This window comes from Eulemur rufifrons, chromosome 2 (genome assembly GCF_041146395.1).
Source record: "Eulemur rufifrons isolate Redbay chromosome 2, OSU_ERuf_1, whole genome shotgun sequence".
Taxonomy (NCBI): domain Eukaryota; kingdom Metazoa; phylum Chordata; class Mammalia; order Primates; family Lemuridae; genus Eulemur; species Eulemur rufifrons.
In genome coordinates, this window is record NC_090984.1 from 47,362,218 (window position 1) to 47,376,731 (window position 14,514).

The following is a 14,514-nucleotide window of genomic DNA, read 5'->3' on the forward strand; positions in this document are numbered from 1 at the left end:
GCGCGCTGGCGGGGACGGGACCACTCGAAGCCCGCGTGCTCTGGGCGCTGGTGAAGAAGCGAATGGAGAAGGCCGCGTTCCTGGCAGCCTTCCCAGCCAGCTTGGGGGACGTTTGTCTCGAGTTAGTCACGAAGGGATCGAAGAGAGTCCCAGTCTTTGAGGCTTTCCCTTCCTGTGAGCCCCTTGAGGCCAGCACATTGATTTTTTTCTTTCACAGAACAATTTCGAAACTCCTCAGTCTGTGCTAGGCATAAGCTGTAGCTTTGTCCTCAATCAACTAGCAAAGATAGACGTGTAAACAAATTTCGACACAGTGTGATGACTGCAACAAAAAGAAGCATTATGAGGTTAAATGTAAAAAGGTAACATTAACGGTGGCGGAGGGCCGGAGGATGTAGGAAAGGCTTCCTGAAGTAGGCGCTGGTGAAACTGGAGTTTGAGAGACCGAGTGAAATTTGATCAAGCGCATTTCCGGTAGAAGGAACTCGCGTGGTCCCTTAACTTACTGGAGCAATCGGAGATAAACTGAGCAGGTAAACTGATTATAAAGGGCTTAAAACGGGCTATCCTCTCTCCTTGGGCCACTGGGCTCCACTGCAGGGTTTTGAGGGGCAAACCGTTTCATGTATTTTGATTTTTGTTTTTGTTGTTTTATTTTTGTATATATAATACATGTACTTGGTACAACATTCATGTTATAAAAGCGTGGATACAACAGTCAGCTACTCTGTTCTTTCTAGTGAAAATCATTGTGCTTTGTTTCTTGTGTATCTTTTTCAGAGAGTCTACAAATATTTTATAAACAAGGTCTTTCAAGAGCTATTCTACAGCTCAAAGTGCGAGAGGCAATGATCTACAAACATCCGTTTATAAAGGTGGATTGGACGGAGGCAAGACATAGGCAGGGAAAGGCTAGACTTTGAGTCCCTAAGGGCACAGTCTATCTTATTCACAATTGTATTGCCAACATTTGGCCTAGTACCTAATACATAAGTATTTTATAAATAATTAAATGAGAAGAATACATGCCTACATTAAGGAAATGGCAATGGAGAGGAAGGAAGCAATCTGAGAAATATTTAAAGGTCAGAGTCAATAGAACTTAGTGACTATAATGGTTGTTTTACGTATCAACTTGACTAGGCCATGGTATCCATATTACTCAGTTTTTGGTCAAACACCAGTCTAGTTGTTGCTATGAATATATTTGTTAGATGTGATTAACATTTAAATCAGTAGACTTTGAGTAAAGCAGATTACCCTCCGTAATGACAATGAGCTTCATCCAATCAGTCCAAATTAAGACAAGACCCTTAGGAAGAAGCAATTCTGCCTCCACCTTCTGTATCAAATCTTTCTTGGATCTCCAGCCTGCTTGCCTGCCCTGTAGGTTTCCTACTTACCAGCTCCCATAATCATGTGAGCCAATTCCTTAAAATAAATCTCTATTTATATATGTACAAAATATATATATATATAAAATATATATTTTATTCTGTTTCTCTGGCCTTTGGAGATTGAGTGACACCCATCTAATTGCTCAAGTCAAAAACTTTAGAGCTATTGTTGATTTCTTCTCTCTTACTCCCTAAATTCAAACCATCACCAAGTTCTGTGGTCTTACCTTCAACATTAATCTTGAAGCCATTTAATTACCCTCAAGTCTCTTGCTACCACCTTAATCCAGGCCGTTTCTAGACCAGCGGTCCCCAACCGTTTTGGCACCAGGGACTGGTTTCATGGAAGACAGTTTTTTCACGGATGGGACTGGGGAAGGCAGAGTTCAGATAGTGATGTGAGCGATGGGGCATGGGTGTAAATACAAATGATGCTTCTCTCGCTTGCCCACCGCTCACCTGCTGTGCTGCTGGGTTCCTGACAGGCCACCGACCAGTAGGGGTCCGCGGGCCACGGGGTTGGGGACCACAGCTCTAGACTGTTATACTTTAACAGCCTCCTAGTTGGTCTTCATTCTTCCACTCTTTCCCCTTTACAATCCATTTACTACACACCAGGCAGTTTTCTTATTTAAAAAGGTAAATCAGGGCTGGGTGTGGTGGCTCACGCCACTAATGCTAGCACTTTGGAAGACCAAGGCAGCAGGATTGCTTGAGCTTAATTCTAGACCAGCCTGAGCAAAAGGGAGACCCTGTCTCTACTAAAAATAGAAAAATTGGCCAGGTGTCAAGCGCACACCTGTAGTCCCAGCTACTCAGGAGGCTGAGGCAGGAAGATCACTTGAGACCAGAAGTTTGAGGTTGCTGTGAGCTACAAAGATGCCAAGGCACTCTACCAGGGGCAACAGAGGGAGCCTGTCTCAAAAAAAAAAAAAAAAAGTAAATCAGATCATGACACCACTTCCCTTCAGTTGAAATCCCTTTAGTGGCTTCTTATTTTTAGAATAAGGCCTAACTCCTTACTGACTCCTACCTCCCACCAATCCCCTCGTGCTATTCTCTCTCATTAACTTTATTGCTACTGGCCCTCTAAAGCTACTAAGCTTTTTCCTGTTTAGTGGCTTTGTACTTAACTGTTCTACCTTCAGTGTTCTTTCCACACTTTGCATGGTATCTTCTCTTCTTCCTTCACAAAAGTTCAAATGTTACCTTTGCAGAAAGTCCTTCCCTGATCTCCCTCCTGCAAGAAACCTCTCCAGTTACTCTTTCATCACTGTTTTTGTCATAGCATTTTTCACAATCTGGAATGATCTTGTTTGTTTAATGTCTTTTTGGAGCATAGGAATCTTGTCTGTGTTCTTTACTACTGTATTCCCAGTGCCTGGCATATAGTAAATACTCCATAAATGTTTTTGAAAATGACTGAATGGTGCCTCTCATCATAATAAGGAATACAGAATAAATTAAATTTGGCCACACAGATCTTGACATTCCTGTGGGACATCCAAATGGAAATATTTAATACATAATTGAACTAGAGAGTCTGGACTATAGATAGAGAAATAGGAATCATCTGATTATGGTGGTGGATGAAATCATGTGTAAGTAGAGGCTATGTGACGATGGCACAGAATGAGAGACAACCTTGAAGGATGTCAACAATTAAGCAGCAGCCAGAGGAAAAAGATACAGGGAGGATAGTTAAGTTTTTAAAAAATTTTGTATCCTTCCAATTCTACCATATGTGTGGGTTTCTTTTTTGTAAAAAACACTAATAATTTTTTAAAAAATACTGTACAATATGGTATATTCAATTTACTTCTTGGAGGTCGGAAGACCTGGTTCCAGTAATTCAGATGATTAGATTATATTGAGCTGAACACTGGACACTTTTGGTGAAGGGGGAAGAGCTCACAAGATTCCTCCTTTTCTGGTGATTGTCCTAGTACACAAGAGTAGGTAGGCTCCTAAAGCCATGTTTGCTGCCTTATCATAGCTGATGGGGGAAGGGGGCTAGTCAGAAGCCGATTAACTGTGAGGGTGATGAAACTTGAGCTTCAGGGCCCCTCACTGTATAGCCCCTTCCATTCTTCAAGAAAGCCTCCTAAATTGTATGTGCTTCAAGCCAAATAAAATCTGGATTTGCTCCTCAGTGGGTATAAGTAACCCAGTGGAACCATCACATTTTGTGGTAGCTAGTCTCCAACAGTGGCCTCCCCAATGAACAGTATTCAAACCCTTATGAAGTCTCCTCCCTTTGAATCTGGCCTGCCCCTATGATTCATTTTTGACCAACAGAATAGGGCAGAAGTGCCTACGCCATACATAACGTACCTTGCAGCTTCCATCTGTACTTTCGGAATGCTCACTCTGGTGGAAGCCAGCTATCATTTAAGAAGTCTTACTACCCCAAGACCACCATGCTGTTAATAAGTTCAAGTTAAACACATGGAGAGGCCGTATAGAGAGAAATACTCAACCAACACCTGGCTGTTGCAGCTAGCCCAGCTGAGATGCCACACATGAGCATGAAGAAGCCATCATGGACATCCATTGTAGTTGAGCCTTCAGGTTATTCCATCCCCACTCACCATATGAATGCAACCACAGAAGACCCTAAGGGAGAGTTGCCCAACTGAGCCCAGTCAACCCCCTGATCTGTGACAGATAAGTTATTTTAGGTGTCTGAGTTTTGGGGTGAATTGTTATGAATTTAATAGATAACTAAAAGATTCTCTTTCCCAGGACTTTAGAATTTGGAACTCGAGACTCCTAGAGCCTGGGAGTTGGTGGTGGTGGTGAACAGCATCCTGAAGGGAGGGCCACAAACTCCTGCTGAGGTGATGATTTCCCAAGCCACCTTTACTTCCTCCTGCCTTCCCTGAGGTCCAGTTCTCCAGCTCTTCCTTAATTGCCATGAGGTACCACAATATCTTTCCAGTAAATTCATTTTTGGCCTCAGCTAAAAATCTTAAATACATCCTAGTACAGTCTAATTGCAGTTAAGAAATCTTGAGAGGCTAATTCTCTGGTATACCTAAGTCTGTGTTTGGCACATAGTAGGCACTTAATAACTGAATGACTGCATCGATATATTTACTTGAAGAACTGGGTTCTTTTCCAAGAAAAACCTGCCCACCAGGCCATTGTTTCTTTTCATGAACGGTAGTCTCAAAGGAAAATTACTAGAGTTGGGTCCCAAAAAAGCAAGTGTTTATTACTAGTAAGCACTCTGCATTGTAGCAGTAACTGAACCAGGAAATAGTAAACAAGTGGCTAAGAAGATGCCACATCCAAATTAACTACCTCAAGGTGGAGTCTCAGGAAAGCAAGGCTATATATATATATCTGAAGTGGTAATGTAGTTAGTTATTTGTATTGGTTGAAGAGGTTTTAAGACAATGTGTCTTTAAAAAATGTTGACAGAAAAAGTGAAATATAGGGAAGGGGAAGCCAAAGAACATTTTGAGTCTCTAGAGAAAAAGGTAAGCTGACCTGCAGTCTTTTAGCAAGTATATATCTAGTGGAGATGAGGGGATCCTCTTGACTTGATATTAGCCATTAAGGTTCTCTTTCAGTAGACTCCCTCTCTGGTTCTTCTCTTACCAAGCAGGCATCTAATTTAGTTTCTTAAGGAGGAAACCTGACAGTAAATGAATAAAATTGAAATCTGGTGTAAAAATTAGTCTCTTGTGACTGTGATTAGTGTGAACCAGTTTCTCTGAGTCTCATCAATTTTGTATGCACTGAATGAATCAATTTTCTGGACTCAGAAGTCCAAACTCTGAAATGTGGGCTCATTTTTTCCTTCATTTATCAAACAATTATTGAGTGCCTACACTGTACCAAAGTACTCTTCTAGGTTCTGGGGATATTAACTTCAAAGTGTTAACCCATATAAAATTGAAAATAGGATGTGGGGGTTGAAGGTACTATGGAAAAATACACGGGCTATGTGTATGTAGCATTAATAAGTTTTTGAAACAAATTGAGAATTCATTCACAATATTGTACATACTTTTTCAAATGAGGAAGCAGGGAAACACATGTTTACAACTACATGTTAGGGACTCCACTTAGTCCTTAAAACTAACCTGCGATTCACATGCTAAGTCTCTAGGGGAATCCTGTAATCACAAATACAGTAACAGAATTCCCATTTTACAGACGAACAGAATAGGTAATCAATAAATGTTGAACAAAGTAACATTAAAACCTCTGTCCTCAAGAAGTTATTATTAAAGGAGAGTAAATGACAGCAGAAGTGAAGCAGAGCTGCTCATGGGTTTTATTTAAGAAGTACCTTATGCACCCGTCTCAAAATCTCATAAAGATGAACTAGCTTGAGGATAAAGGGCAAACAGGGCTAGGTTAAAAACTCCTATGTATAAATTCCAAAATCAGAGTTATTATTTTTTCCAATGATTTCTTGGGAAAAGATTACATTTTGTAAAGATTTGATTTATGTAACTTGATACAGAAACAGCTAAATGAAATTTTTTTCATTTTAAACCAAACAACAAAAACCTACCCAAGAATCTTGTAAGATATTAAATGATAGTTGATAGTATCTGTCTCCATTCAACTCCCATACATTGTTCCATACTTTTATAGGGCATCGTAAAATCCTATAGTACCTTCTCATTCCTGTCTGGACAGTGGGAAAAACAAACCTTTCTTCAGGAAGTCCCCAAAATCCACATGGTTAGTAAGTCTCAGTAAACCAGACGAGCCATACTCTCTCTAGAACCATAACCACCTCTTGAACTCCGATTGTCCACTATGACACTGTCACCCAATGCATTAACCATTTGTCTTGGAGAAAGGGAATACTTTGCATGAAGAACTTCAAAACTTCTAACTGGTCTCCCACCCACCCATTCTTATTTCTAAAGTGCTCTTTTTAAGACTAACCCAATCATTCACTCCCCTGTTTGAACGTTCCCTCCCCGCAACCAAGCCTAGCTGTAGCCCTTGAATAAATTTTCTGAGGATCTTGATGTAAAATAGTTATTAGCACCCTCACAGCCATCCTTCTCCTTTATGACCCTTTTCCCAACTATAATTAATGTCAGTCTTCACTGCTAGATTGTAAGCTTGAGTGCAGCTTCAGTTTTGCTTTCTTTTGTCATTCAGAGCCAACAATGTAACATAGTAAGGTAGTGTGATTTTTTAAATGACTTTTTACTGTCATTAGGAAGGCTACTCATAGCCACTTGTTACACATGAAGAACATTACTGCTTATATTGGTAGCCACTAAATGTACCAGTTCATTTGGTTCATCCATTACTAAGGGGATTTTTCCTAACTTGGCAGATCCTTTATGTGAGCTTGCTATTCTGACTACTCACTTAAGCCATTCAAGAATCACTCTTAAATTTCCTCATCACCATTTCTTAACACTCAAAATTTTCATCAAACATGTTCTCAACACGGCTAACCTCTCCATTATCACTTATCTAGTCTTCATTTGTTTAAATGCACCCCACTGTTCACATCTTTCTTAAAAATTCTAATATCTGTGATTATATATTACAATACCCTGATCCTGCTGTTCACTCCTTTCTTCTTGCTTCATCTCCCAAAACTTGTGTGTAGTTCTCATCCCTCTTGTATACCCTTCTTCAGAGAACTACCTGCTTTAACTAGCTGCTTTAACAGCTCTATTCTGGTATCTTATTTGCATATTACTTTATAGTTTATAATACGCTTTAATGTTTCATTTGAACCTTTTAATTCTGAAAGGAAGGTCTTAGTGCACCCATTTTACAGATGAACGAAATGAAGTTGAGATAACTGCCCTACTTAGTAAGTGGTTGAGTTTTCAGGAACTTGAATTCAGGTCTTTTGACCCTGAATTTCATGCATTAACCACACTCCCAAGTGAACTATTCGCCTGACTGCTTTAAGTGCTCTTTTATTTCTAAAGGATTGCTACAGTGACTCAAACCTGTGAACACCAAATTCCTTTAGAGCTTAGGGAAAATAGTTATCAAAAGTCTCATCACAGAGACTGAGGTGGGACCAGAGTACTATTCTATAGTTATATTGGCCCAAGTTATTTTAGCCCGTACATGAAGTATAAATTTTTCATCTTAGATCACTATAATCTGGTTTCTTCTTGCCATCTTATCTCTACTTTTCAAAACCAACCCTTTCTTTATTCAGGTTGGTATCCTCAAGTGTTCTATTTCACCTCTGTTCACAGTAGTTCCAGAAATTAAAAATGCCCTTCCAAAATCATTGAGTAATGGTAAATAAAGAGACCTTGATTCTAGTTCCAGCTCTGTGATCTTGGGAAGACACTCTTCTAAACTCATTTCTTATCTGTAAAATAAAGAGGTACACTTAGAAGTTGGAATTTCCTTCTAGTTTAAAAATTGTACTGTTATCTACAGGTCTACTTGATACCACTGTATATATATTTTATTGGCTTAATTGGTAAATTTGAGAAAGCTTTGTATTCACGTACCAACTTTATCATACAAGAAAGCCAAGGCATTGGGAATAGCATATTATAGTGATAACTAAATTTAAGTCTCCCAGAATGTGTCTTGGGTCACAGCTTTCTGAGCCCCAATTTCCTTATCTGTTTTTCCTTATCTGTAACCCACTCTAAGGTCCTTACAGATTTGTCCTGAAGATTAACATCAATATGGAAAGGAATGTGAGAAAATTGTATACTTGTAAACAAAACCAGCCCTATACAAATATAAGTTGTTAGAAATTATATTGTTTCTGGTGGCTGATAAAATATAATCAAAGAAAAGTGCTTCCATAAAAGTTTTATTTATCCCCACAACAACCCTGTGAGGTAGGGTGATAAGGGCATTTGAAGATGAGAAAACTAAATCTACATTACTTGTTCACGGCTATACTGCATAGTAAATAAGTAGAAATTAAATTGAAATCTTTAAATGTCCATGACTATATTGATTCACGTGGAAAGAGGTAGAGAGAATATTAACTCCCCCCTACCTTAATGCCAAAAGGACACTGCCTTGAAAAATCCCATTTCAAAAGATGAAAGTAGTATTTCATTGCTTATTTCTAAAAAGATTTATAAAATAAAAAAATAGTGAAATATTTTACAGGTAATATATATAATGGTCTCATTCAGGGACATGTCCTTCAGCTGTGTATATGATCAACTATTCCAAGTCCTAGAAATGCAAAGTCTTAAAAAAGTATGAAAAACAAAAATGATAATGAGCAGTAGCCTCAATCTTCTTTATTATTCCTCCATGTATCTTGAAAAAGTTCTGTGAAATCTGGTCCCACGTTTAAAAAAGAAACCCTACTACAAAGATATGTCTTGTAAACTTTTATTTTGTTGCCTAGTCTCAAAACACTGTCACATTACTTAAAACAGTGATTTCCCAAACCTGGCTATTGAGAATCACTGGGAAAGCTTTAGAAAATATACAGAGATCCACGCTAGAGCCAGTGAGACAATTTTCCAGAGGTAGGCCCCAGGAATCTGTATTTTAAAAGCTCCTTGGTGTAATTCTAATGCAGTCAGGGTTGGGAACCACTGATTTATCTTACTACTATCAAAACCATAAACTAACTAGAATAAATTTGTTGCTTTCATATCCCCTTTTTTAAAAGATCTCAAAATGTGTAATATCCCCAGAACTCTTGCCTCTGAACAAGTAATTTCAATTCAAGATACAGAGAAACATTTTATAAAGATGTATCGTAGTTAGTGAGACTTGGATTCCAGTAATAATTTAAGTAGCATTTAAAGATGAGATACTGAGTTTTGTGGTTCCTATTCTGAAAATCTTAAATGTATGTAATATAGGTTCCTTGTAGGCTTTCAATTTAGGGGAAGACATGAAAAGTAATGACATAAGCACATCAGCACTAAAAAAATACTATACTCAAATATAGCTCATGAGAGGAATAAAAAAGTGAATGAATGACAATCAAAGGCCTTTTGGCCCATACATTTTTGTTCCCAGTCCACTCTTCCCCTATAAGGGGAAATAAAATAAACATTCTTTCCTAGTTGCTTGGCATAGTTATTCAGTGGGTAACTATTAACTAAGTTAATTTAGATACACAAGATTTAAGAGAGATAACAAATAAATACCTAGGAAGACAAAGAGAAGTCAGGTCAGAAAACCTTAACTAGCTAATAATGTAGTATATAACACCATCATATTAGTACAATTATATGAAGGCTTCAGTGTCCTTTACATTTCAGATTTGTGTGATTGACACAGACGTGGAAGAGATCTGGTCCTTATGAAGAATTCTGTGCTCGCTGGCAAGATTTGTAGGTATAATGAAATGTTTTCTTCACTGATGAGATGAAGTCTCTCTGTTTTTCAGGCAAGTTGACTGAACAGAACAATGAGAAACAAACTTCTTTAGAAGGTTGAATGAAAATAATATATCTAGCTGAAAAAGTCATTGGCCAAAGATACTTTTTTTAAAAAGCCATTCTATGTTAACCCTTAAAAAAAAAAAGAGAGAGAGAAATATAAAAAAAAACAATGTACACATCCATTTCACTGACAGTTACAAGAAAATAGCCGTTTATAGAAGTTACATAATGCTTTCAACAAATCCCCAACAATTTTGGGGAAACAGATAAAGCCATCAGGTAAATAAATATACATACTAGCTAATATAAAACAATTTATGGTTACGAATTGTCATCAATTTTTTTAGGACCCAAGGAGAAATATGGTGATATAAATCTGATTATGGCTACATATATTACATGGAATTAAAAAACACAACTGATTAAAACATCCTCTCTAACAATGATATAAATATTTAAAAGAATGTCTTAAAAGTCAGACATTTATTACTGGAAATAGCACAATTTTAATATGTACTTCAGAGTTTTAATGTGTATACAGGTCACTTTTGCTGTGTCTCATCAGGTACCAATCTCTCCTGCATTTACTACAGTCAGTTTTTTAGGAGTTCACATTTCCTGTGTGAGCGGAAGGGGCTGGGCACATCTCAATTAAAAAAATATACACCTCCAGTTAACCAAATGGAAGTGTTTAACATTTACCAACAGAGAAAGACAAGACAGGGGTGAGTAATGGGAAGATAAAACATTATATTAAGATTGAAGGAAGCTAAATTGTCTCTTTATAAATTATTTTAATTTTTTATTAAATTTAAAATGACCCAAGTAAAGTAATGAAGAAAAAATATATTAATTTGGTCTCAAGAAATTTTCTCAGGCCATATAAAATTTCCCTTAGTTTATGTCTTTACGGAAGCTTCTTATGCTTGATTCATTTATCAGCTGACTTAAAGGCTCTCTCCTAGCATGGGACCGAAAACAACTCTTACCATTAATAAAAGACAATTGAAAAAATGATGTTTATTATTAAAGTGCCCACCGGCACAATGGTATAGGTGCTTACATCTCCCTTTAAATTATGGGAAAGCCCTTTGAAACTGTATTTACTTATTCAGGAAAACTTTCAGCAATTATAATGTGTGCTGAAAGTTCAGATCTTGTACAGGGTTTGGGTTTTGCTGTTTGAGCATAAAAAGGAGGGGAGCAGGGAGCAATGTAACTAGGTTCACAATTTTGAGCAAGAGCATATGTAAAGGTAACGTATGTACATTTTATTTCAAGAAAGACAGAAGACAAACAGCGTAAAGATGCCCATATGCCCTAAAGATAAATACATTTCAAAGATTCTCATTAAAATGAATCTGTAGTATTTTTTCCTGCAAGCAAAATACCTTTCTTTAAATTAAAAAAAAAAATCAGTATTCTGAATTGCAAATGCTTTTGCTTTTTTTGCAGAAAATCTGCCATGATTTTTTAATGAATAAGGATTTTCCACAAAACAGGCTTGCTCTACATGCTAGATTTTTAAACATTTCAGTGACACAATATGCTAACTACATACACAACAGATAATATAGTAAGAAAACACTCAACCTGATGAAAAGTTAAAATCTTCATTAATACACTGAAAATTGACATAACTCATGCCTTTAAAATCAAAAATACAAAAATTAAATGTTTTCCTAAAAAGATTTCCTTATTTTAAGGATTCATTTGAAAATGAAGCTGCATGTAATTTGTACAGTAAGTTGTACAAGTAAACAGGTAATATACATAAAAAATTAACTGACATACTCCTCAATTATCAGTTGTCCACCTTTAATTTCCAATACTGTACTTTCTTAACAAGCATACAAAATATCAAACTTCTCTTTAGAAAAAGTGCTGTTCTTTGACATCCTTTACATAAAAACAGTCTGAGCCTGTGGCATGTTAATGCAGTTGAGAGGCAAAGCATACTAACTTTTACAAATTCTACCTTCCATAAAAAGCCTCTCGAAAAGGAGATTACACGCCACTATAAAAATATCAACCTCTTGTGGTAGCTGCATTAGAGAACCAAGGCTTGAAGACTATTTTCATATAGCATAGAAAAACCACTATGAGAGCATATTAACTGCATTGGTGGCTTGGGAGTGTACTGTGCCACAGGATTATGCATAGCTACTGTTAGGTACCAAGACTGTTACACAGAGTTTTAAATTGATTGTAACTGACAGCATAACAGAGGTACTACCAGCCCATGCAAAATAACTAAAAAATACTGAGTCACTGTGCTGAATACTTCATTCCTGGAGAAAACCAAAGGCAGCAGTAACTAAATCAAGCCCAACAGGTGACCAAACCCATTCTCCTCAAAGATTGGTGAGCACAGTGAAGTCTGAGGTATACCTTTATCCATTAAATCTGTGTGCCATTTGCAAGATATTACCATTTGGAAATACACGCCATCACAATGGTTTAAATCTTTTGAATATTAGTCATTCATATATTCTTATCTACCCAGTCTCTTGATTTTTGTAAAGATTTCACCTACAGTAGAATATTACAGAAACAAAATATAAATGCATGTCTTCTAAATGAAACTTACATGGACTAAAATAGAGAATATTTTTAAACAAATATACAATATGCAGGCAGACAAAGCAGGAAAACGGCCATTCAAATGTATAATAAAAAACTAAAAATTGACTATTTCCAGAAAACTATGAAGCGCCTCAACTAAAAGGAATGCATAATGAAATTCTAATCTAATATAGGTCAAAAATGTAAAAAGGTTATAAACCTTAACAGGAAAAATAAAACAACTTTTACTGGCCATTCCTGTTGAAATGAGAATCGTAAAGTAACAGAAAAGTGGCTACAAACCCACTTAGAGCACCAAACAGAGAGAAAATAAAAGTCCATTTTCATCTCTGTTATTATCATAAAATCCTGTGTGACTACAGGTCAAACTGCTGGTGGCAGAAACAGAATTCTTTATAAACTGCAGATGTCCTGTACATAAAAAAATTTCACTGGAAATTGCACTAGTTCTAAAGACTCTTCTGTTTTAGCCTACCTACTGTATGTATTCAATCTGAGATAGATAAAGTCTCTTTCTGTAACCCTTGATTATTATTGGGCACCAAAGATAAGAAAAGCAAGACAGGGTACAAAAATGCAAAATTTCAACAGTAATGGCGATGTTTTTGTCTTAGTCCAAAAGGGTCCTCTCCCCCTTCAGTGATTTGACAAGTCTTTGTACTTAATCTGGGGGCAGCAAATCATGCAAGCGAAATCTGTCTCTGATGTGAGGTCGAACATCTTCATTCTGTGTAGAAAAAGAGACAATTTTTTGAAAGCCACATAATTTCAAAGATATGATCCTAACAGTAGAAACATTTTTACTTTGCAGAGAAAATATACTATTTTATTTTACAATTAAAATTTTATTATTGTTTGTCAAATATAGATACACTACACAGACATAATTAACTCAGAATTAAATTTACATTAAAGAAAACTTTCATTAAAGTTTTAATTTCATAAGAACAATGAAGCAATAAGAGGCCAAACAAAAAGATAGCTAAAGGGGTTAAGCCACTGAACTCTACTTTCTACATTAGTCTTTAAAGTTGACTGATCCATGGATATAGGAAAATAATTCTGAGAATAAAGTTTCAGTGACATAGCATTAATTCTAGTTGTGAATTATGAAAGCAAAATGAAATCAACTTAATGTTATTTCAAACACAATGGGTTAGTGATTTATAAGAGGAAGTCTACTGAAATAGTAAACATTCAACCTATAAATTTAATACTGATAAGCATAATTTTAATATATAAAGTTCAAAAAATGCACATAATGCTTTTTAACCTTTGCCCCAATCTCCCACCACAGTTGACTTTATTTATTTATTTATTTTTTAGAGAGATGGAGTCTGGCTGTGTTGCCTAGGCTAGCCTCGAACTCCTGGGCTTGTGATCCTCCCCTCAGCCTCCCGAGTAGCTGGGACTACAGGTGTATACAACCACACCCGGCTCATAATTGACTTTAAATGTCAGTACATAAGATGAAGAAATTAAAAAGGAGATTTATTTCAATATAGTTGAGCAAACAGAAACACAATATGAAAAGATAAATTATAATATATACTTACCAGTTCTACAAGCTTCTCCAGAAATGGAATCAATTTTAGGAGTTCATTGTCATTTTTATCCATAAACCAGCTTTCTATAGGGATTCCATTAGAAAGCTAAAACGATAAATAAGTAATTAAATCCTCTTTTTACTTATATTTTGCCTAGTTTGGAAAAGCTTAAAAAAAGAAAACAACAGATTTAAGTAAACACTGCTCTAAAAGTTCCTTTCAAAAGGAATACCACCAGAGTTTTCATTGACAACTCAATAGTACAAGAGAAGATGTTAAAGAATAACTTGAAGCCTCTTGGTTTTTCAGTGTCATTTCTTCTCAGTGTATATAAAACTAAACAAGAAAGTTCCATTAAAGCAAGTTTTACACGGGTTATTAACATAATTTAAAACATTCCTTTATTCATTCAAGAAGTAATGACAATTAGTACAATGCTAAGCATTGTGAATGAAGGGATATTGCCAATCTAAACAGAGAACAAGAGCAGAACACATATACTTTTTTTTTTTAAACACAGGGACCATTGTCCCATTCATTATTCTTTTCCCAAAAAGCAGCATGATAACCTGAAACATAGCAGAAACATTAACAAACTGACTCAGTGGTATTTCACTGAAGAAGAGTCTAAAAAGAGTGTTATATATG

At 36.4% G+C, this 14,514-nt stretch overlaps 1 protein-coding gene and 1 long non-coding RNA gene across 2 annotated transcripts in view; one reads left to right on the forward strand and one right to left on the reverse strand.

Moving 5' to 3' along the window:
- The first annotated feature begins 188 nt into the window (after window positions 1–188).
- LOC138376404 (uncharacterized) lies at window positions 189–9,788 on the forward strand. Its single transcript, XR_011231663.1, has 3 exons — window positions 189–533; window positions 4,143–4,318; window positions 9,611–9,788. It is a non-coding gene; the product is annotated as an uncharacterized lncRNA (long non-coding RNA).
- Window positions 9,789–11,514: 1,726 nt separating this feature from the next.
- The window catches only part of CTDSPL2 (CTD small phosphatase like 2), an 89,779-nt gene continuing 86,779 nt past the window's right edge, over window positions 11,515–14,514 (reverse strand). The window contains exons 12-13 of the mRNA XM_069460689.1: window positions 13,876–13,971; window positions 11,515–13,046 (exon numbers count right to left, since the gene is read on the reverse strand). Of these exons, the coding sequence (XP_069316790.1) occupies window positions 12,981–13,046; window positions 13,876–13,971 (162 nt within the window). The 3' untranslated portion in view covers window positions 11,515–12,980. The remainder of the gene's footprint in view (window positions 13,047–13,875; window positions 13,972–14,514) is intronic.